Source organism: Myotis yumanensis, unplaced genomic scaffold, assembly GCF_028538775.1.
Source record: "Myotis yumanensis isolate MYYU_CA2020_CCGP unplaced genomic scaffold, mMyoYum1.0.hap1 SCAF_10, whole genome shotgun sequence".
In the NCBI taxonomy this organism is placed as follows: domain Eukaryota; kingdom Metazoa; phylum Chordata; class Mammalia; order Chiroptera; family Vespertilionidae; genus Myotis; species Myotis yumanensis.
Window position 1 is genome coordinate 20842254 of NW_027223761.1, and position 24045 is coordinate 20866298.

The following is a 24045-nucleotide window of genomic DNA, read 5'->3' on the forward strand; positions in this document are numbered from 1 at the left end:
GCCTTGAGACTGCTGGCGTCTCTGCTTAGGGAGTAAAATGGCCTTTTTTTCTTTCCCCTTTCTCCCTCCCTTTCTGCATTCTCTCATTAGGGAGGTTTTTTTGTTTGTTTGTTTTTAACCATTTTCTCTGTTTCCTTGGGTGGGGAAGATAATGGCTTGCTAGTTACAAGCTGGCTGCAAATTGCCCACACTGTTTGGCCTTATTTTAACTTTCCTGTTTCGTTTCCCTATTCTTCCTGCCCTGGAATCTTGTAACACTATTAGGCAGCTCACATCCTTGGCTACAGCTCTTGCTGCTATAGTAACATGGTTCGTGCCCCTTGTCCCTTAAGTCTTAGGGAAATAGCTTCCTTCTATTATTGGTTCCCAAGTGTGTCAACAGACCTTTTGGTTCCCATGAACCTGCTGAGATTTCTGTAAATAGGTCCTTCACTAATCTTTCTTCAATTAAGCATGTTAACACTGCCTTCTATTTTCTTCCGGGATCTTAAGTAATACAAGAATGCACAAAAGTATGCTTACCCAGAGCATACTTTTGGGTGGGGTCAGTGTAAAGAGACAATCTTACAGGGATACTCAGTTCTCTCTAGGTGAAGAGGGACGATAATCCATTCACAGTACTACCTTTCTCTAACAAGAGAACTTTGAGTACCTACAAGTTCTCACTCCTGAAAGTGTTCAGAACTGACAGAGGTGCCATAGAAGGGACATGAACAGCATTTGATGTGTGAGAAGGGTTAAACTAGACACACAGCCGCCATATCTATTTCAGTCTTTAGTCTCATCTTCTCTTATTCTTGGCAGTTCTTTCTAAAACCAAGACAGTGGGTGTCTTATTTTGGTTCCCCCAAAAAGAGACCTGATCAATTCCTGTGTGTTTCTCCCAAGGCACCAAGCAAACCTTTTCTTCTCCACAGGATACCATTTAACACTTACCCAATTGAACTGAGGTTAATTGGTTCCTTGTCAATTACAGGAAGTAAATGTGGGTGGGGAAGCTGAGTCCTAGGCAGCTGCACCTAGGAGAAGGACTTTGGATCTTTCTAAACGTACCAACCACCTGAGACCAGTGCTTTTGTTCTTTTCAGGGAAAAACAAGTTGCCCACAACAAGCCAGGGGGAAGAGAAGCAAGAGAGACAGCCACTGGCAGAACAAAGTGAGTATACCTAACCTAAGGTTTCTATCTGTAGCTCAGGGATGCTGATAAGGTTTTCCTGCCACATGATACTTACGATAACTCTGGATGTGGGTAAGAGCCCATTGCAGGGTTTATTGTACTAGCTTTTGGGGATCTGTTCCCAAAAAGGAGAAAGAAAAATTCAGTCTGGTTAGACACTTTTGCTCTCAGACTTGTCAAACCCTGATCAGGAACCCCAGCCATGCCATGCCAGACTTATGACCTACACAGACATGAGCTAATAAATGAATTCTGTTTGAAGCTGCTAAATTTATAATTTCTAATACAAAGTGCTATCCTTTAAGAAAAATCAGGAAGACTTCGTGGCCAGAGAAATTGTTCAAATTCTCTGCTTCATAGGACCCTAAATTGGAAATTTAGTTGCTTCCGGGTATGTTACTACAATTCGCTTTAACTTTTTCTCTAAAGTTCCTGTGTGAAACAAGAGTTCTTTTTTTTTTTAATTAAATATTTATTGTTCAGATTATTACATTTGTTCCTCTTTTTTCCCCCCCATAACTAGCCTTTGCCTGAGGCTATCCGGCAAATGCCTCTGTGCAGGGCTTGGGCAGGGCTGGTCCCACGGGATCAACAGGGCGGAGGAGGGAGCTGTTATGGCTGCTCTCAGTCTGTCCCCAGGGGCTCTGCCTCTCTGTCCCAGCAACCGCTGCAAACCTCGGAGGGACCGTAGCCAGACAGTCCTGCTTCTCCCGTTTGAGTCTGGGTCCCTAGAGACTCGCCTGGATCTGGAGCTCAGAGTCTGAGGCTCCCTCCGGATTGAAACAGACAACGGCGCCCTCAGCCACCAGCCCGCGCCGCACGCACTGCACTTCGCACCTTAGTATTTCACTTTAGCACTGCGCCTCCTCTGATTCTCAGTTCCTCCTAGTTGTAGAACTTCCACTCAGCCAGCCTTCCTGTGGTTCTGGATGATGTCTGTTCCGTCTTTTAGTTGTATTTTTGAAGTGGTTGTTTGAGGCAGCAAACTCCGGCGTTAACCTATGCCGACATCTTGGTTTCCCCGAAACAAGAGTTCTTTATCTTTAGTTGCCTTCTCTATAAAACAAGAGTAGTACTATATTATCTCCCCCACAGAGTTATTATAAAAATTAAGGTCTATGTGTATAAAGATCTGTGAGAGCAGCTTAGAAAAAAACTATAGTGAAAGTGATATGATATGAAGTTACTTATCAGATAGCTGTTATCTATATAATAAAAGCGTAATATGCTAATTAGACCAGACATCCTTTTGGAAGCCTTTCCATCCAAACCTGTGCTGGGCGGGGGCCAGGGCCAAGGCCCTTGCACGAATTTCATGCATCAGGCCTCTAGTAACTAATAAATGTTGTCACTGTTGTTTAGGATCTTAGACTCTTATAGAGAGGGTAAAGTACGTTAGTAAATATATGTATATTGGTTTGTACTGAGGAGAAAGTGCAAGCAGTGTCTGAAGAATGGGAAAATCCTATATAATAAAAGCCTAATGTGCTAAGTGTATGCTCATCCGTTCAACCAATCAAAGCATAATATGCTAATGATATGCTAAGGCTGCTCAACCACTCGCTATAACATGAACTGACCACCACAGGACAGACAGTCGACTAGTCACTATGACATGCACTGACCACCAGAGGGAAGATGCTCCGAATGATAGGTTAGCTTTCTGCTGGGATCCAGCCAATCGGGACTGAGCGAGATGGGCTGGACATGCCCTGGACCCTCCCGTGGTCCCTCCCCGGATGGCCAACCTCCCGTGTCCTTCCCCAGCCTCGATCGTGCACTGGTGGGGAACCTTAGCCTGGTCTGCACCCTCTCATAATCCAGGACCACTCAGGAGATGTCAGAGAGCTGGTTTTGGCCTGATCCCGCAGGCCAGGCTGAGGGACCCCACTGGTGCGCAAATTCGTGCACCGGGCCTCTAGTAGACTATAAATCTCACCTGATAAAATGAATGCACTCTCTCAGATAGGAGACTCAATTCTGTGTGATATCATTTTAGAATGTTCTACAACTGAGAGCCCTATCAACTTGGCTAATCAGCAGAGGTGCCAACTTGAGTATTTCTGAGGATGTATTATACCATCCTGTCTTCAAATCTATTTCTATTATGCTGCATATATGGGATTCTGTGAGTCATTACCTCTACCTAAGGTTTATTTAAAAGTTGCTTCCGGGTATGTTACTTTTTCTCTAAATTTCCTGCATGAAACAAGAGTTCTGAATTCAAGTGAAATGCACAGTGGAATAAGCAAAGTAAATGTAACTTACTTTGTATCTCTTAAAAAAAAGAAGAAATGAGAAAGAAATTTTTAAAACCAGACCAGAATTCACAAGTGACCTAGAACATTGAGCAGCATGAACGCCCCCCCCCCCCCCCCCCCCCCCCCCCAGTGAATATACTCAGCCCTGGCAATGGGCTTCCTTGGAGGATAAGGATCTCCATTTAACGAATATTTACATGGCTGGGACCTAGGGGAATTCATGTCCACACTCCCAGCCTCAGTTTACTTTTTTCAGAAATTGAGAGAATTTGACTCACTGTTTTCCAGGAGACTCTAGCTCTGCAATGTTCAAGTACCACTATGTGCAAAGCACCCTGCTAGGAATGATGAGAGATACAAAAATGCCCTCTGTAGTACTTATCCACTTTGGGCTTTAGTTTTCTCACATGTAAAACTGGGTGGATGTGAAGATTCAGGATGTACTTGTTTTGTTTATTAATTAAAATTTTTATCCAGTTAATTGGGGTGACATTGGTTAATAAAATTATACAGGTTTCAGGTATACATTTTTACAATACATCATCTGTATATTGCATTGTATGTTTACCACTCAAGTCAACTCTCCTTCCATCACCATTTATCCCCCTTTTATCCTCTTCTACCTCCCTCTACCCCGCTTTCCTCTCGCAGTCTCCATACTATGTCTGTGCTCAGGAGTCTTTTTTTTTTCTCTTTGCTTAATCCCTTCACCAATCTCATTCAGCCTTATAGTGTGGTTTGATATCATGATTCCTCTAACTGTTCTTCTTTCTCAAGATTGCTGTGGCGTATTTGGGGTCTTTTGTGGTTCCATTTAAATTTTTGGAGTGTTTGTTCTAGGTCTGTGAAATATGCCGTTGGTGTTTTAATAGAAATTGCATTGAATCTGTAGGTTACTTTGGGTAGTATGGACATTTTAACGATGTTGATTCTACCAATCCATAAAGTGGTATATTTTTCCACTTGTTTATATCTTCCTCTACCTCTTTTCTTAACAGCCTGTAGTTTTCAGAGTACAGGTCTTTTAGCTCCTTGGTTAAGTTTATTCTTAAGTATATGGATTTTTTTGTTGCAATGGTAAATGGGTCTTTTTTTTTAGTTTCCCTTTCTGAGAGTTCATTATCCTACATAATAAAAGCCTACTATGCTAAGTGTCCCGTCATCCAGTTGGCTGTTCAACCAATCAAAGCATAATATGCTAATGATATGCTAAGGCTACTCAACCACTCACTATGATGTGCACTGGCCACCAGGGGGAAGATGCTCTGACCAGTAGGTGAACTTGCTGCTGGGGTCCGGCCCATTGGGACTGAGCAAGATGGGCCGGACATGCCCTGGAGCACTCCTGCAATCCCTGTCCAGCCCCGATTGTGCACCCTTGGCCTGTCCTGCACCCTCTCACATCTGGTACCACTCAGGGGATGTCAGAGAGCTGGTTTTGGCCCAATCCCACAGGCCAGGCCGAGGGACTGCACTGGTGCACGAATTCATGCACCAGGCCTTTAGTTGGTGTATAAAAATGCCATGGATTTTGGGGTGTTAATTTTGTATCCTGCTACGTTTCTAAATTCATTTATTAAATCTAGTAGTTTTTTGGTGGCCTTTAGGTTTTTCTATGTACACTATCATGCCATCTGGAAATAATGAGAGTTTTACTTCTTTCTTTCCAATTTGGATGCCTTTTATTTCTTCTTCTTTTCTGATCACTGTGGCTAGCACTTCCAGTGCTATGTTGAATAAGCATGGTGAAAGCAGACATCCCTGTGTTCCTGATCTGAGGGAAAACACTTTTAGTTTTTGCCCATTGAGTATGATATTGGCTATGGGTTTGTCATATATGGTTTGTATTTTGTTGAGATATGTTCCCTCTATTCTCACTTTGCTGCGAGTTTTTTATCATAAATGGGTACTGGATTTTATCAAATTCTTTTTGTGCATTTATTGATATGATCATATTGTTTATGTGGTATACCACACTTAGTGATTTGTGGATATTGTACTTACTTTGCACCCCTGGAATAAATCACACTTGAGCATGGTGTATGATCTTTTTAATGTATTGCTGGATCTGATTTGCTAATATTTTACTGAGGATTTTAGCATCTATGCTCATCAGGGATATTTACCTATAATTTTCTTTCTTTGTAGTGTCTTTATATGGTTTTGGAATTAAGATAATGCTGGCCTTGTAAAATTAGCTTAGGAGTCTTACCTCCTCTTGAATTTTTTGGCATAGTTTCAGAAAGCTAGGTGTCAGTTCTTTGAATGTTTGGTAAAATTCACCTGTGAAACCCAGCAGGTTCAGGACTTTGGTTTGTTGGGATCTCAGTTTCACTGGTTGTGATCTGTCTATTCAGATTATCTGATTCTTCCTGATTCTGTTTTTGGAAAATTATATGTGTCTGGGATATTGTCCAATTTGTTGGCATGTAGTTGTTCATAATATGTTCTTACAATTCTTTGTGTTTCTTTTGTGTCCATTGTTGCTTCTCCTCTTTTATGTCTGATTTTACTTATTTGGGTTCTCTCTCTCTCTCTCTCTCTCTCTCTCTCTCTCTCCTTAATATATTTTTATTGATTTCAGAGAGGAAGGTAGAGGGAGAAAGAGATAGAAACATCAATGATGAGAGAGAATCATTGATTGGCTGCCTCCTGCATGGCCCCTACTGGGGATTGAGCCTGCAACCCAGGCATGTGCCCCTGACTGGAATTGAACCTGGGGCCTTTCAGTCCACAGGCAGGACCTCTAACCACTGAGACAAACCAGCTAGGGCCTCTCTCTTTTTTTCTTGTGGAGTATACTTACAGATGTTTGATCTTTATATTTTTACAGAACCTGCTCTTGGTTTCATTGATCTTTTGTATTTTTTTTCTAACTCTATTTCACCTCTGGTTTTTATTATTTCCATCCTGTCCTTCTACTCACTTTGGGATTTGCTTGTTCTTTTTTCAGTTTCTTAAGTATAAAGTTACATTGTTTATTTGAGATTTTTCTTGTTTCTTGAGGTAAGCCTGTAATGCTATGAATTTTGCTCCTAGGACTGCTTTCCCTGTGTCCCATAGATTTTTGGTTGTTGTGTTCTCATTTTCATTTTTTTCAATGTATCTTTTTATTTTTTGCTTGATCTCATTGTTAACCCATTCATTGTTTAGTAACACAATATTTAGCCTACATATCTTTGTGTATTTTTCACTTGTTTTCTTGTGATTGATTTTTGAAAGTACTCTCTACCTCCTATCTAATATCTTTAAAGAAGAATTAATAAACTCATAGGGTGTTGAGATGCTCATCTTTTCAATGTAAATATTAGTGCACATGTGAGAGATGACTCTATTGCATTTATTTTTTAGCAGCAGGAATTCAATGACTTCAGCAGGCTCCCAGGCCAATACTGTGTTTGTGATGGCACCCCACAACGGGTATCCTGTGATCCCAGGAAGGATGTCTCAGGTGCCCCAATATCCACTCAACCAGCCCCAAGTCCACACAATTCCTGGGAACCTACATGGTTTGGAGCCGCCTGTATATACACAACCTGACCAGAGATCCTTTAAAGACGGCAAGGTTTTAGGGGTAAGTGAGATTTCACACTGTGTGCACTGGCCACATGGCTGGAATCAGTGCAGGGAAGGAGGTTTAGAAACACAGAAACTCCAAATTCAGCAAGTGGGGCTGGAGTTGACCCAGCCTTGCCAAACTCAGGTCTATTAAAAAACTCAGCTGTGTAGCATCATCAGCTATCTATCTATCTATCTTGGGCATTTTAGGAAAGAGAAGGAAAAGCAACAAAGAAGCAGTAAATTGGAATGTTGGTCCTGTTGCCAGAATCCATGTTGACCCATCTGGCCTCTAGAAGAAGGTGGGCCCAGCCAGACAAAAGGTGGATTCTAAACCCAATTTGTTTGAATGGAATCTTTCTCCAATGGGAACAAGATAAGAGCTCACACTGAAGTTCCCCCAAAATGGCTGTCCTGTGTGGGAAAAGGGGAAGCCCATTTCATTGCATGGTTGAATGATGACCATGGATTCTGATCCAGGATGCTCAGGTTGAAATCCTAGCTCCACCCCCATATACTACTCATAGTAATGTCAAACGATATAAAAATACCCAATAATCCCATTTATGAGACTTTGTCCTGCAGCCATGCCAGGACACAGGGGAAATATGACATGTATGAGGTTTTTTATTGCAGCATGTCTTGTGATAGAAAAAGAACAGAAATAACCGAAATACCCATCAATGTAATACTGGTTATATCAATGTATTGTACATCCAAAGAAAGAAATGTGGAGCTAAAAAAAGAAAACTCTTTGTACAATGATATGGACATACCCACAAGCTATATAATTAATGGGGGGGGGGCGCAGATAGGAGGGTTAAGAGCAGACATGGCATGTAATTTGCTACCATTTGTGCAAATTTAAGGAAATAATGTACTTGTATTCACTGCCATTTTTGTAGTATATACACATATACATATACATATGCATGTGTATATACCATTTGGCTAAGAATATGTATTAGTTTCCTGGAGCTGCCATAATACATTACTGCAAATGAGGTGGCTTAAAACACTTAGAAATGTACTGTCTCACCGTTCCAGAGGCCAGAAGTTTGTGATCATAGTATCCATGGGGCCGTGCTCCCTCTGAAGGCTCTAGGGGTGGATCTGTTCCAGGCCAGTCTCCTAGCTTCCAGTAGGTCCTTGGTTTGTGGCAGCATTATTCCCATCTTGGCATTCTCCTGTGTGCCCCTGTGACTCTTCACATGGCGTTCCTTTAAAAGGATAGCAGTCATATTGGGACCACCCTATTCCAGTGCACTTCATTTTACCTAATTACATCAGCAGCAACCCTATTTCCAAATGATAACTCATTCTGAGGCCCTGAACTTCAAGATATTCATTGATGGGGGAGATGCAGATAAATTTCTATCCTAAACAATATCACCAAAATAACAGATGAGCACAAAGACTTATCTACAAAGATGTTTATCACAGTGTTGTTTATCATATGAAAACAGAAACAATCTTACCTGCCCAATATCTCTGTTCCAACTACTTCACAGATCATCCATGCAATGGAATGTGGGAAATCCTTAAAAAACATATGTTTAAAGAATATTTAATACCATGGGGACATGTTCGGGATGGAATCTTATTAAGTTAAATATGCAGGGCCATTTTGAATACACTATATATTTTTGGGAAAAAAAACACACACACACAAAACAATGGAGGGTTATACACCAAAATGTAAGAGATTGTAATTCTTTGAGTTGGGGAAAATTATGGCAAGTTTTATTTTTATATTATTCATATAACTTTTTAGACCAAGAAAAGGAAATATTTTTTAAAATAAAAAGGAGGCCAAGCAGTGTGAGGGGTGGGGGGCTGTGGGTAGGCTCCAGCCTCAGAAACAAAGGCCTCAACTTCTGGCTCCCTTGACAGGCCATCCAAATCCTGATCGGCCTGATACACATTGGCCTGGGCATCATCATGGGGACCATCATCTCTGGGGGCTACACAGCTATCTCATTCTACGGAGGCTATCCCTTCTGGGGAGGCATCTTGGTAAGTAATGTAAGTGGCCCTCCAAGTGAGTTCCAGAAAGTGCCAACACACTGGCAAGTTGTGTCCTTTGCTACAGAAGTTTTCCAGCCAAGAGAGCACGCGGGCTGTGAACCCAGCTCAGGCTTTATTCACCAGGAACATTAGTCTGCTTGGGCAGCCAGAAAAAATACCACAGACTCGGTGGCTAAACAACAGACATTTATTATCTCATAGTTCTGGATGCTGGAAGTCCAAGATCAAGGTGTGGGCAGGGTTGTTTCTCCTGAGGCCTCGCGCCTTGGCGTGTAGGTGACTGTCTTCCTTCCTGTGTCTTCACAAGGTCTTCCCTCTGTGTGTGTCTCTGTCCTCATATCTCTTCTTATAAGAACATCAGTTATATTGGATGAGAACCCATAGGACCTCATTTAACCTTAATCACTTCTTTAAAGGCCCTATCTTCAAATACAATGCTCCTCAACTAATGATGAGGTTACATCTCAATAATCCATCGTAAATTGAAAATATCCTGCGTCAAAAGTGCATTAAATACTACACTGTAGAGCAGCCGTGGGCAAACTACGGCCCGCGGGCCGAATTCGGCCCATTTGAAATGAATAAAACTAAAAAAAAAAAAAAAGACCGTACCCTTTTATGTAATGATGTTTACTTTGAATTTATATTAGTTCACACAAACACTCCACCCATGCTTTTGTTCTGGCCCTCCGGTCCAGTTTAAGAACCCATTGTGGCCCTCGAGTCAAAAAGTTTGCCCACCCCTGCTGTAGAGAAAGGGTTGTTTACCCTCATGATTACATGGCTGACAGGGAGCTGAGGCTGGCTACTTCTGTCCAGCATCACCAGAGAGTATCTTAGCACATATAACTCACCCGGGAAAAGATCAAAATTCAAAATCCAAAGAACAGTTTCTACTGAATGCATATCATTTTCACACCATTGTAAAGTAAAAAAAAAATAAAATAAAATAAGGCCAACTATAGTGAGTCTGGAAACAACTATACAGTCACATTTGGAGGTCCTGGGTGTTCAGACTTCAAAAGATGGATTACGAGGAGACAAAATTCAGATCATATACCAAGTGACAGCCCTGTAAGGTGCCATTGCCCCCCAGCAGGCACCTTTTCTAATGAGCCCAACTCAAAGGTCAGAAAACCTTTTTCTACCCATCAGCCAAGCGCTCACATGTTCTTCAACGCAAGCCCAAGGCCAGAGCTCCAGAAGGAAAATGTTTCCACCAGGAGTTAAGAGTGGCTGCCCAGCCACAGAACAGTCATTAAAATTAAACAGTAGGGACTCAACCTGGAATCCACAGATTAATATTTTGTAGTAACATATTAGATTTTTTTCTAAAAAGCCCATAGTTTTTTATCACATTCTCGGGATGATCTGGAACCTCTTAAAAGGTTAAGAACCACAGGTCCTTTCTCTTCTCCAATGTATTGCCTTTATGGTCCTTTTACATTCTGCCTAGTGCCCTTTCTGTTCATCACAGACCCAGACTTGGAACTCAGCCAACCACAGACACCTGTGTGTATAACAGACTCCTGTGGAGTTTGGGAAAATGGAGAAGACTAATGCTACAGCCACAAAACAGTTCCTATTGAGTGTTAGATTCTCTTAAGGCATTTCAAAGGCCTTGGTGGCCATCTCCCCTTCCACCAGGCTGCTCAGGTCCCATCAGCCCTCATGACACCACCCTCCCTTTTCCCTGAAGGGCACTTTTGCTCTTCATTGCCTTCTTGACTACAAGACTATCTGTTTCCTAAAGATCATATGGTCCTCCTCCAAACCAAAGGCCCTCTTCTTAGGCACCTTAAAAGGACCAGCAGGGACACCAGAAGTCTAGCCTTCTGTTTCCTTCCTTTCCTACAAAGTCTGCAGAAAACATAAAATTGAGACTCATTTTCCCACTTATAGGAAAAATGGCATTCTTCTCACAAGGCACAGGTGGTTAGAGTAAGTTTTCATTGTGAATACCCATTTCCATTCCAAGGCACAGGCATCTACTCTGAGGTGGAATGAGTGCAGGATGAGGGTTAAAAACATGAGATCTGGAGTCAATTACCTGGATTTGATTCCCAGATATGCTATTTTCTGGATGGTTTGGGGTGTGTTTTTTAAAATTTCTAAGCCTCAGTCCACACCTCCTTAAACTGGGAATAATAATGGTGCTTGGTGGGCCATCATGGAGTTAAATAAGGCAAAGTTAAAAGCACTTCATGTAGGGCTGAGCAAAGCTTCCATTAAACCATAGCTGATGACCTTTCAGACTGTCACTGACAGCAGGGAATCCCATCAGCCACTATGCCTGCAGAACATCAGTGTTGAAATAAATGCACACAATCTACCCCGTAGCCCTCATAGTTGATCTTTGCCATCACAGAAATGCAACATTTTTCTGATTAACTAAAGATACTCACCAAATTGTAGACAGGTAAGGACTAATGTTGGGCTTATATCCAGAAGCAGTGAAAAATACAGAAACCCTTCCTTCTTCCCTCAAGAGCCCCCATGCCTGAGTGAATCCTTTTAGGAGGCCAATAAGATGTGCATGTGGGAAAATAAAAGGCAAGAAAAGGAGAAATTTTATTGAGTATCCACCATGTACAGGATCTACCATGGGCAAGATATACCAAATGCTAGATGCAAGGGCCTGATTATCTCAATAACGATTAGGAAGACAAATAGTTTTTCCAATTTTTTGAAGAGGAAATATACACTTAGAGAAATTAATAACTTATCCAAGATCACATGAGTTTCAAGTTAGAGTTTAAAACCAGGTATAGTGGGTTCTAAAATATATATTTATCCAAATTCACTGCCCCGTCAGGGGTGCAAAATAGTCTTTCCTTCTTTCCTCCCTTCCTCCCTCCCTCTCCTCCTTTCTTCCCTCCTCCTCCTCCTCCTCCTCCTCCTCCTCCTCCTCCTCCTCCTCCTCCTCCTTCTCCTCTTCCTTCTTCTTCTTCTTCTTCTTCTTCTTCTTCTTCTTCTTCTTCTTCTTCTTCTTCTTCTTCTTTTCTCTCTCTCTCTCTCTCTCTCTCTCTCTCTCCTCAGTTGAGTGGGAGGTCCCAGCAGAGGATCCTAGCATTTATGAGAGAATATATGTGTGATAAGAAACACAGAAGCCTGAAGGTGGGGCCCTGACCCAACCTCTTTCTAAACACCCTCTCTTCTGTGCCAGTTCACCATTTCAGGATCCCTCTCAGTGGCATCAGAAAACCTACCGAGATCTCCTTGCCTGGTAAGTCCCATCTTGAGACAGGCTCTCCCAGCTGTGGACCCTTAGGAGAGACTCACAACAGGGGAAAGAAGCTCACACACAATGCCTCCCTCATCCTTGAACCTGCTTATAACCAGACACAGGGCCCTGACATGCGTGCTCATTTACAGGATCACATGGACCTGACCAGAGTCACAACTGGGGAAAGAGTTCAGAAGACTCGGGGAAAGGAAGGGCAATAAAACCAACTTCATTTAGGCATCAGGGTGTGGAGAGACAGAGAGAATAACTTTCCTAAGAGGATCTTACAAGAGGAGGCAAAAAGCTACCTGGGGTGCAGGGCTCCCCTCCAGCAGAGCAGGCACTGACTGCCTGGAGCACATAGAGCCCAGTGCCAACATTTCTACAGGGAAGCCAGGGGAGGCTCAGTCCGCAGCTTCCCTAAGGAATCCTGCCAAATAAGCTCTGTAAATTAACGTGAGCAAGGCTTGGCAGTCCCCAAGCACTGGATTAAGAAAGTACCTTTGCTTCTCTCACAAGCAGGTTATCTGGGGCATGGGGCCCCAAACTGAACCAGTCCCAAACCAGATGAGATCTATTTTAAAATCTCCATAGGGAAGGTCAATTCTGGGCATGCCTTTCTGCACATTTACCAGAATTTTGGAGCATCAGAGCCTGTCACATCCCAAGACGCCTGGGTTAAGTTTCCTACCCATCTCCTGGGGGATAAATGGGTCAAGTGTTTCCCAAAGATTATTCTTGGGGATACTTGTCCCATGAGATACTTTATGGTTAAATAAACTTGTGGGAGGGGGTGGAAATATCTATTTAGTAGTCCCCATCTCTGGAAGATCCATAATCCATGTTAAAGGCTCTGAGAAGTCCTGCACAAAATACCTGTTTAACATTTTTCAGCCCAGGTGTTTTCAAAGCTAATTCACCACCATTTTCCTTTTTTGCATAGTAAACCTCTTGCTCCAGAACTAGGATTCTGGGAATTCACATTAAGAATCACAAGTTTAATCTATGCTCAACTCAACTACAATCATTTTTCTCTCATATCCTGACCCTCTGTGTCTTCTTCAGCTGAATGGCAGCTTGGGCTTGAACATCGTCAGTGCAATCTGTTCTATGGTTGGAATCTCGCTGTTCATCACAGATCTGATTATCAACCCCCTATATTATTACTATCCCAACTACTATCTTTACTGGGGTGTGGTGAGTATTCCCCTTGGCCAAGGCTCCTCTGGATTCCAGCTTAGCTATGTTTAGGAAATCATGGAAAAGGCCTGACCACCAAGCCTCTTCACCAAGCACCAAAGAAAACAGAGATGTTGTCAGAATCAGAACAGAGTTTCAAGTGTGTAGCTTTATTGCTGTTACTCTAAGCATGTGACTTCTGAGTCTTGGTTTCTATCTTTATAAAACAATACCATCGGTAGATGAGTGGATAAAAAAGTTGCGGTACATTTACACCATGGAATACCATGCAGCAGTAAAAAAAAAAAAAAAAGGATCTCTTAGCCTTTGAGACAGCATGGAGGAACTGGAGAATATTATGCTAAGTGAAATAAGCCAGTCAGAGAAAGACAAGTATTGCATGATCTCACTCATATGTGGAATCTAATGAACACAATAGATCTAGAGACATAAAAGCATGGAACAGACTGTCGAATCTCAAAGGGAAGGCAAAGGTCGGTGGGTGGGTGGGAAGAGATCAACCAAAGAACTTGTTTGTATATATGTATAACCCATGGACACAAACAATAGTGGGGTGGGGGCAGGCTCTAAGAAGCCAAAGGAAGAAAAAAGGGGCATATGTAATACTTTCAACAATTAAGATTTTTTAAAAAATACAGTTCCTACCTTATGACATTGTTGGGAGAATTAGATGCAGTTATACAGATAATGTACCGTACCCACCAAGCTGCACCTCTACTCACATGCTTGCCTTCTTGCCCATTACTATGGACAAAAGTGTGCAGAAAAGGGATGGAGAGTGAATATTTAAGGCTTTGCAGGCCATCTGGTCTCTGTTGCAAGTACTTAACCCATTGTGAAAGCAGCCATAGAATATGCATAGACAAATGAGCTGATTCTCATTAGCTATATAAAGACCCATGCTATCCAAGAGAAATGTAATGTAAGCCTCATATGTGACTTAACATTTTCTAGTTGCCACATTTAAAAATGAAAAAAGCAACAGGTGAAACTAATTTAATAGTACATTTATTTAACCCAATTGATCTAAAATGTCATTTCCATATGTAATTTGGGTTAAAAAAATTATTAACTTAATATTTTGCATTTTTGGTGCCACATCTTTGAAATCCAGTGTTGTTTTTGCATTTACCATACATCTCAAGTCCTCTGGGCACTGGTCCTAAAGATCTGAAAGTGCAGCTATGGATGAGTTCCATGTAAATTCAATGTCTCCCTCTGCCCAGCAGCCCTGTCCCCTCTGCCCACTCAAGGTTATCACTCCATGTACTTCTCCTCTCTCCCTTGCCCCCACCTCTCTTCTACATCACTTTCCCCCTCTTGCTACAGATTTTCTATAAGCATCTAAACCACTTTTGTTTTTTCATCTTAAGAAACAAACCAACCTTCCTTGGTTACTTCAGTTACCTCCCCATTTCTCTGGCCCTCTCTGCAGATAATTCCTTAAAAGAATTGTCTACCTCACAGTCTCCAATTAATTCCTCTCATAATCTCTTGAGCCAACTCTAGCCATATGTCCAGCCTCATTTCTCCAAAAGCCTCCTCTGCTCAAGGTCCCCCATCATTCCTCCTCTTTGGTGGACTTCCCGTGGCTCCCAGGCCCTGCAGCTGGTGTTCCTGCACCCACACTGGTTGCTCTCTTCTCTGTCCCTTTTGCTGGTTCTTATTTTTTACCCAACTTCTCACACTCAGTCCTCAATCTTCTGTTTCTCTCTCAACTCCCTGCCTTGGCAGTGTCATCCAGTCTGGTGACTTGAAACACTTTCTCTATGAAAATGACTCCAGTTGCATAGCTTCCTGCAAAATATCTCTCGCAAACTCTGGTCTCTTGTGTCCAGTTGTCCACTCACTATCTTGAAGTTAACATATTCAAATCTCATCTCTAAATTTTACTTCCCAGACCTTCTCTCAGGTTGCCTTTTGCAGGTTGATGGCAACTGCATCCTTGCAGTCACTGAGGACAAAAACTTAGTGAAATCATTGACCTGCTCTCTGTTTCCACACCTCTCAGCAAACTCCTTAGCAAAATCCTGCTGGTTTCATCTTTAAAATGAATCCAGAATACAGCCATTTTCACCAGTTTCTCAGTCATCACACTGGCTGGAGACACTACCACCTGACTTCTAATCTCATTTCTGCCCATGTCTGACCTTGGAAAGAGAATTCTTCCCTTCTGGCCACCCATTCACCTCCTGCCTCAGTCCTGAACAAGGAGGGCTGGACTTCATAGCTTAGCAAAAGATGAGCCAGCCAAGGATAGGTTACTTCAAGGGCTCAATAAGCACGAATTAATGCTCACCAAATAATAACTATCTAAGCTGCTTGAGGATCCCTTCTCCCTCATGGAAGGGTGTTTGTTTTTTTCCAATTACAGTTGACATACAATACTATATTATTTTCAGGTGTACAGCATAATAATTAGACATGTATAATTAATGAGGTGATCATCCCAATAAAGACTTTATCCACATGACATCGTACATAGTCACTACAATGTATAATTGACTACATTCCCCATGCTATACTTTAACTTACTTCCCTGTGACTATTTTAGAACTGCTGATTTGTACTTCTTAATCCCTTCACCTTTTTCACCCAGCCTCCAGCTCCCTCCCATTAGAAAGTTTTATTTATGAAAGAATATTGTTAAAAATACATTTGAAAAGGACCAGCTTCATTTGCAAAAGGCCCTTCTCCCTAAGCTTCTGTGATTCCTTGACTGAGACATCATCATCCTGCTATCCCCTTTGCCTGGACACATGTCCAAACCCACATCACTGAATCTTCTACTGAGAAACTATCTCTCCTTAGTGCCTTGAGACACTATTTTTGACTCATTTATACCTGTTACCATGTCTGATTTGAATTATAATTATCTACATCTTTATCTGCCATCCTCACTAGATTGTGCCTCTCAGGATGCTTTCTTAGCCATTTGTAGCAAGCAGATGTTTAATAAAATGCTTACTAAATAGGGAGGGAAGAAAAGGAAAGTGAAGAGGAATGGTCTTTCCATAAGAGAGGATTCTCTGAGCAGCCAGCTATCACCAATGCCATTTTAAAAATCATAATTGACAAATATTTGTTTGGTACCTACCATGTGCCATGCACTTTCACTTTCATATTTATTCTCTCCTGTAATTGGAAACCATGTGGTTATTGGGGTCATTCATCTCTTGTCCTTTTATGATAAAGTGGATTCTACCCAATCTCTCTCCCCAGACACAGTGGGAGACCCCATTTTCCTGAGCATTGTTGGAGAACAGCAAGGGAAGGGCTTAGAATTCAGGGGTAGGGAACCTTTTTTCTACCAAGGCCCATTTGAATATTTATAACATCACTTGCAGGCCATACAAATTTACCAACTTAAAAATTAACCTGTTATATTTGGTCAAACATTTAATTAACTTACCGCTAATGCTTTGGCACAGCGGTTCTCAATCTGTGGGTCGCGACTGCCTCTTTGGCAGTCGAACGACCCTTTCACAGGGGTCGCCTAAGACCATCCTGCATATCAGATATTTACATTACAATTCATAACAGTAGCAACATTACAGTTATGAAGTAGCAACGAAAATAATTGTATGGTTGGGTCACAACATGAGAAACTGTATTGAAAGGGCCAGAAGGTTGAGAACCACTGCTATGGCAGGTCCAGACCAGATGATTTCTGGGCCTGGCCAGACATTCCCCACCCCTGGCTTAGATGTCTCCTGGTGCTCACGTGAAATCTACTGCTGAATTAGTTCCATTTGGGGAACCTTTTACTGATTGTTTTCCCAAGCTATAAAGACAGTCCCAATTATTTCTCCCCACAAAATGCCATGGTCGCAAGCCAGGAAGGTTGCTTTAGTAGCTGACTTTCTCTAAAGGTTTGGAGGGATGGTGGAGGTAACTACTGATGCCTGGAGGTTAGACATTCCTGTTTTGTAATGTCTTAATTTCTCACAAGATGCCTTCTCCTGCAGACTCCACCTTCTGGTCCCGTCATTTCCTTCTCCTCTCTGTGGCCGATCCTTACTCCCAAATTTCTATTCACTTCCTACACAGAACAGTTTCACTCTTTCACTGTCTCACTCCAGACCCCATCCTTAGGTCTCGTGCCCTATACCTGAAACAAGTCATCAAGGTGTTTCCCTAAACAATGTTTCCCTTAGAAGAACACAGGTAGTAAGTGTTAAAATAATTCTTTTACAAACGCACTTGACCCTCACAAAACCTGGTGAGTTATTTTCTCCACGAGGCTGAGATAAGGTTAGGGAACTTCCTCAAAGCCCTAGCCATGATCCATTGCAAAGCCATGCTTTGGGCCAAACTTCACACTCCCGGGGCAGTACTCATGACTTTGTGTTCCTTCTGATTCTAGTCCCCTGGAGTAGCTACTTCTGCCGTGCTGTTCATCTTTAGCCTCCTGGAGTTCTGCATTGCCTGCACGTCTGCCCACTTTGGCTGCAAACTACTCCGCCATTCACACAACAGCGTGAGTTTGTAGGACCTTCAGAGGGTGTAAACATGCCCCAAAGAGTGTGGGGACCAGATGGGCCTTCAGGCTCCCCTTCCTGCCCAGAATGTCTAAAGGCCTATTTGCGTACACGGCTCTCACTAATGTACCTCCTGTGCCTATCTTTTCCAGGGGCCGATGGTCTTCCAAACCATCTACACCAATCCAGAACCATTGAACTCAACACCAAGTTATTTCAATGTGGTTCAGGGCTCCCGATAAGCCAAAAGTTCTAGAAGCATCTTTCACTGGGACCAAAAGAAGAACTCCCCTTTCTAGGCTTCTGTAATTCAGCTTCTTCCTCCCCTGACAAACTAGGGAATGTGTTTCCCCAGCTGTTGGCACCCTTGACTTCATTCTCTTCAGCCTGTAAATCATGCTGTTCCTCTATTTAAAAAGGAGACAGGACATTGAAGTGGATTTTAGCAAAGAGGTCCTCCCTAAGACATCAACTTGTGGAACATCCAGTGCACATATTTATTTACTTACCTGTGTGAGCTTATGAGTTAGAGGATCAAATGTCTAGACAACCCCAGCTTCATTCTCCCAATCATTCACTCACTGAATAAAAGTGCAATGAGCATTTGATATGTTCAAGCCTCTCTATTCATGACAAGAGGAGGGTGAACATGAGTGAACACACAAAGTACTGAAATGTGTAAACCATTTTCTCCTAATTGTCCTTGTTTAGGGAAGATAAAAACCTTGTGATTCATTAGCTGGCTGTAAATTACTCAAATTATTTGGCTTTGTTTAATTATTTTGTCTCAGTTTCCCTTATTTCACCTATCAAGGAATTTCTCTATTCTTGCTTCTTACTATCCTGCCTCAATATTTCCCAAGTTATTCTGCTCAATGCTATTTAACTTGCATTATCTCATTTCCTAGCCAAACATTACAGAGTAACATTATCTATGTCTTAAGAACAAGAAATATGAAAAATCTGGGACTCAGAAAGCCTAGGTAATTTTCCCAAGTCCATACCACTAGTAATTGTGGAAGCTGGATTTGAATCATGTTCTCTGCCTCCATATTCCATGCTATTGACCACCTCATCTTGTCATGTCCCAAGTGCTGGTCCCAGGACAGAAAGAAAGCATGCTGATGATGGCAATGATGATCAAGTCCTATGGGTCCTGGAATCATAATGTTCCAAGCTACTCACTCAGTGGGAATGGGTTGGCTATGATCCACCCACCCTTGCCCTGGTAATCAGAGGTTCCCCTGCTGGGAACAGCTATAAGCACATGACCATGATTAAGGGAAGGGGTCTGTTCATACAAATAGAACTTGACAGGCAATAAAAAGGGTAGAATAAATAAATCTCAATAATGGTACACCCACCAATCTCTAATGGGACTGAGTTACAGGTTTCAGAAAATACTACTCAACAAAACACAAGCCAGCCAGGAAGTAACGCAGAGGGTAAAGAAACAACCAGACAAAAAAAGAGCATTTCCTACTATAACCATCAGCTCCACACAAAGAAGGACAAACACCAATAGGGCAAAGGAAGGTAGGGAAAAGGAGAACAGAAATACACCTGTGAGCGTCACCTTCTCTGACCTCCTTTTTCTCTGAATATAAGGACACTAGTCCTCCTCTTCCTCAGTGATCCCTGCTTTCATACCACCTCAATCACTCCCATAGGCATACCTTAACCCGGTCCTTTCCACAACTGCACCCCCTCCATAACTTCAGTTTTAATGTCCCTTTCTTCAACCTCTACCTCCTATCTTTCCAACTTACTGCCCCAAGTCCTATAATTCTCAACTCCAACAGGACCTACACCCCATCCATCTCTCATCACTCATATTAGACTCCCATGTCATCACTAAAATCATTCTCAACTCCCTTGCCCCATCTCACCTCAGTGTACTGTCTGAAAAAAAAAAAATCCCAACCCTGGGGTACAACCAAGATGGCGGCATAAGTAACTGAACTTGCTGCCATGCACAACCACATTAAAACTACAACCAAAAGACAAAACGAATATCATCCAGAACAACGGGAAGGCTGGCTGAGTGGAAATTCTACAAGTAGAAGGAAAGAGAAAAGCACATTGAGTCCGGTAGGAGGTGCAGAGGTGTGGAAATGTGGAGATATGGAGGCACGCGAGAAAGGGGCTGGCAACTGGGTACGCTGTTGTCTTTTTCAACCAGACTCCCGACTGCTCTGAACTCCAGTTCCAGGTGAGAATTTGGGGACCCAGACTCATACGGGAAGAAACTGGACTGTCTGGCATCGGGCCGGAACGTGAGGGTGGCTTTCTCACAGAGGTGCTTGCAGCATTCATTGTTCCTGCACGGGCCGCAGGACACAGAGTCCCAGGAACCTATCCGGGGGAGGGCCAATGGCCAACCATTGTTGTTTGATTTCCTGAGACCACACCCCACCCAATTTACAACCCCACCCAAGCTGTGCTCAGAGGCTTTTGCATACTAATGGCCTGGCCTTTCTCCGCCTAAAAACCTGTCAAACTGTAACTGGGTCAGAGAACCCCAGAGCTTCCAAAAGAAGGCCTAAGGCTTGTCAGCAGCCTGCATTACTTCACAGCTGCACCTCATCTGGGCACCTCCAAACCCCAAACAAAGAGGAGGAATCTGCAGATCTCTCTGTAGCTCCTGATGGGTGGCTCAGGCAGTGGCTGACTTTGCACCTCCTTGAAGATCCAAGAGCCAGTCTACCCAGTGGTCAGAGTGAGACCATCCAGATTTCAACTCTTCACATCCATAAGAGACACACTCAGGGGATAGACTCAGTGAGCACCAAAGCCTCACTGAAGTAAGTCCTGTCCCGTAAGGGTGTCTCCAGCACAGAAGTTCTCCCATTGTAGACACAACTGGTTCTCACAGCCAATTGACCTGGAGGTCAATTCCTACCAGTGATACCAAAAGCAATCAAGGCTTAACTACAACAAGACTGTGCACACAGCCCACTAAGGGGTGCACCAAGAGTGTCCACTTCAGGTAATTGGGGAGGCTGAGCCACTGGGCTCTATAGAACACCTAGCACACAAAGCCACTCTATCAATAATGGTACACAGGGAAGCAGCCAAAATGCAGAGAGAGACAAAGAAACAGGTCACAAATGAAAGAAATGGAGGAAAGCAAACTACTGGATATAGAGTTCAAAACTACAGTTATAAGGCTGCTCAAGAATCTTCTAGAAACCTCCGAGAAATATAGTGAGACCCTCAAGGATATGAAAAAGGACCAATTAGAAATTAAGCATACACTGACTGAAATAAAGAATAATATACAGAGATCCAACAGCAGACTAAAGGATCCCAAGAATCAAGTCAAAGATTTGAAATACAAAGAAGCAAAAAACACCCAACCGGAAAGCAAAAGGAAAAAAGAATACAAAAATATGAAGATAGTGCAAGGAGCCTCTGGAAAAACTTCAGGCATACCAACATCTGAATTATAGGGGTGCCAGAAGAAGAGAGAGAGCAAGATATTGAAAACCTATTTGAAGAAATAATGACAGAAAACTTCCCCTACCTGGTGAAAGAAATAGACTTACAAGTCCAGGATGCACAGAGAACCCCAAACAAAAGGAATCCAAAGAGGACCACACCAAGACACATCATAATTAAAATGCCAAGGGCAAAAGACAAAGAGAGAATCTTAAAAGCAGCAAGAGAAAAACAGTTAGTTACCTACAAGGGAGTACCCATATGACTGTCAGCTGATTTCTCAACAGAAACTATGCAGGCCAGAAGGGAGTGGCAAGAAATATTCAAAGTGATGAATAGCAAGAACCTACAACCAAGATTACTCTACCCAGCAAAGCTATCATTTAGAATTGAAGGTCAGATAAAGAGCTTTACAGATAAGAAAAAACTAAAGGAGTTCATCACCACCAAACCAGTATTATATGAAATGCTGAAGGGTATTCTTTAAGAAGAGGAATAAGAAGAAAAAGGTAAAGATAAAAATTATGAACAACAAAGTGACAACAAATACATACAAATACATATCTATCAAAAAGTGAATCTAAAAAGCAAGTGAATAAAAAATCTGATGATCAGAATAAACTGATGAATAGAATAGAATCAGGGGCATAGAAAGGGAGTAGACTGGCAATTCTCGGGGGGAAGGGAGTGTGGGGGGTGCGGGAAGAAACTGGACAAAAATCGTACACCTATGGAAGAGGACAGTGGGGTGGGGGGGTAAGGCAGAGGGTGGGGTGGGAATCAAGTGGAGGGGAGCTATAGGGGGAGAAAGAGGAACAAATGTAAAAATCTGAACAATAAAGATTTATTTTAAAAAAATCCCAACCCTGGTTTAACCCACTGACTGCCTACTGACTGCCAGAAAATTGTTCTAATCGTTATGCTTCATATCCCCACTCTATACTCTTTTGAAACCTCTAGACAAACTATTTCATACCTTATCCCCTTTTCTGAAAATCTCAATACCTCTTCTGCAATTCTCATTCTCTCTTAATGAACCTGCTTCCTGTTTCCCCAGGAAATTGGATACATCAGAAGACTCGATCTTTCTGTGTCCATAGCCTATCTTCCCACCAATTACTACAGAGGAAGTTTTTGGGCTCCTTCTACCTGGCACCAGATTCCACCAGATTCCACCCATCTCATCAACTCACTCTTTCCTACATCATAGTTCAATTTCCTCATGAACTAAATGGAATGAATAATAGCACGTACCTCCGAAGGTTGTTAACAGCAGCAGAAACTAAAAAGCATTGAATGCCTCCTGCACGCCAGGAACTGTGCTAGGCACTAGACGAGCAGCTCTATTTTAACACTCATAGCGATTATGTGAGGGTGGAAGTGGGGCAGTCACGTGGCTTTTCTGGCTGCTCTCAGGTGAGGCAGACAGCCGGATTTAGTCATCAGAGTGTCCAGTCTTGTGTTACGTCATAACGTGAATTAGGGCAGCTGGATCCTCAGCCCTGCACAAGTCAGGTAAGAAGGGGCCTTGGTGGGCTCCCCACTCACTTTCCACCATCTTTTCCTCCTCCCGGACCCCTCCCCTAGCTGGCTACCTGTGTTTCCACCCTCTTCAGGGCTGGAGAATGGAAGGAAGAGGTTGAGGGGATAGGGAAACATAAGCTTACTTACTACTCTTGTTAGCTGGCATCACCCTCCCTGAGACTGGCGGTGTTTAAGCTGACTGCTCTGCAGAGGTGGTGGGCAGGGTCTACAGAACACACTCATTGCTTGGGATCTCTCTGTGCACCTCCTCCAACAACTCTCCCCCAAAATTCAGGGCATGGGTAGCAATTTCTCCAAATCTTAAAGCCAGCCTCTCCCTTTGGTTTGAGGGTAAACAGGATGCAGCCCCTCCCCTACACACAGTGGTCACATCGCTCTACAGTTCTTTTCCTCTCCCAGCCCAAGGGGAGGGTGGGGTGACAGTGTCAAAGTCCTCTAGCAGGCCCTCTGCCACCTGCCTTTTGCAAGTCCTTCTCGGCCTTCTGTGTCCAGCTCACTCCAGGATCTGCTCTCAACTGAAACTTCTGTTTTAACATCTTTAACACATACCCGTAACCTCAAGGCCTGCAGCACCTCCCACACACCATACTGCGATTTCTGATCCTCAGTTTACTGGTCTGCAAAATGGTCAGAACAACACCTCCCTCAAAGGGTAAGGATCTGAGGTCTCATACAGATGCCAATGCTCTCCAAACTGTAAAAGGTAGTGCATATGAGTCTCCCACTGCATATTCAGCCCACTGTGGATGTCTGGGTGTTTTCTGTGACTCTGTTTCTCCTGGTGGGCCAAGCAATTCCAAGCAAGAAAGTCACATAATTCCTGAGACTCACAATTTCCTCTCTCTACGCCCCCCCCCCCCCCCTCCACCTCCTGCCCTCAGCCACCACCAGCATCTCTGCACCCTCAGGCCAGGGACCACCTCTGTGTATTTCAGAGGCCACCTGGCCCATACTCCCAACTATGTGCCACCAGAAAGAGAACTCGTTTTTTCTTAGGAACCAATCAGCCAGGGCAACCTTAAACACTGATGCATGTATGCAGAGACAGGCGGTGGGAAGGAGGGAAACTCCTGGCCCACCAAGGGAAACAGAGACACAGAAATCACCCAGACATCCACAATGGGCTG

General features: G+C 43.0%; 3 protein-coding genes across 4 annotated transcripts in view; 2 read left to right on the top strand and 1 right to left on the bottom strand.

The window, feature by feature from the left end:
- Positions 1-22672, bottom strand: part of LOC139018982 (membrane-spanning 4-domains subfamily A member 8-like) — a 55371-nt gene extending 32699 nt beyond the window's left edge. The window contains exons 1-5 of the mRNA XM_070428093.1: positions 22628-22672; positions 11431-11536; positions 8476-8537; positions 8037-8217; positions 2016-2234 (exon numbers count right to left, since the gene is read on the bottom strand). The gene's annotated coding sequence lies outside the window, so the exon portion shown is untranslated. The remainder of the gene's footprint in view (positions 1-2015; positions 2235-8036; positions 8218-8475; positions 8538-11430; positions 11537-22627) is intronic.
- Positions 1049-18670, top strand: LOC139018983 (membrane-spanning 4-domains subfamily A member 8-like). Of its 2 annotated transcripts, none has more exons than XM_070428096.1 (7): positions 1049-1157; positions 6791-7013; positions 8891-9013; positions 12192-12251; positions 13317-13448; positions 17818-17931; positions 18085-18670. In XM_070428096.1, exons 2-7 carry the CDS (start codon positions 6804-6806, stop codon positions 18172-18174), a joined length of 729 nt encoding a protein of 242 aa, XP_070284197.1. In that variant the 5' UTR covers positions 1049-1157; positions 6791-6803; the 3' UTR covers positions 18175-18670. The 2 variants fall into 2 exon arrangements, with proteins under 2 accessions (XP_070284197.1, XP_070284198.1); XM_070428097.1 differs by having other exon boundaries at positions 1063-1157; positions 6794-7013.
- Positions 22673-22805: 133 nt separating the features above from the next.
- The window catches only part of CCDC73 (coiled-coil domain containing 73), a 74218-nt gene continuing 72978 nt past the window's right edge, over positions 22806-24045 (top strand). Inside the window, exon 1 of the mRNA XM_070428099.1 lies at positions 22806-22888. The gene's annotated coding sequence lies outside the window, so the exon portion shown is untranslated. The remainder of the gene's footprint in view (positions 22889-24045) is intronic.

Excerpts from the sequence above, each read along its gene's own strand:
- LOC139018983 (XM_070428096.1), top strand. The coding sequence starts at position 6,804 with ATGACTTCAGCAGGCTCCCAGGCCAATACTGTGTTTGTGATGGCACCC. Across the intron at positions 7,014-8,890 it reads AAGACGGCAAGGTTTTAGGG|GCCATCCAAATCCTGATCGG; the intron begins GTAAGTGAGATT and ends CTCCCTTGACAG. Across the intron at positions 13,449-17,817 it reads ACTATCTTTACTGGGGTGTG|TCCCCTGGAGTAGCTACTTC; the intron begins GTGAGTATTCCC and ends TTCTGATTCTAG.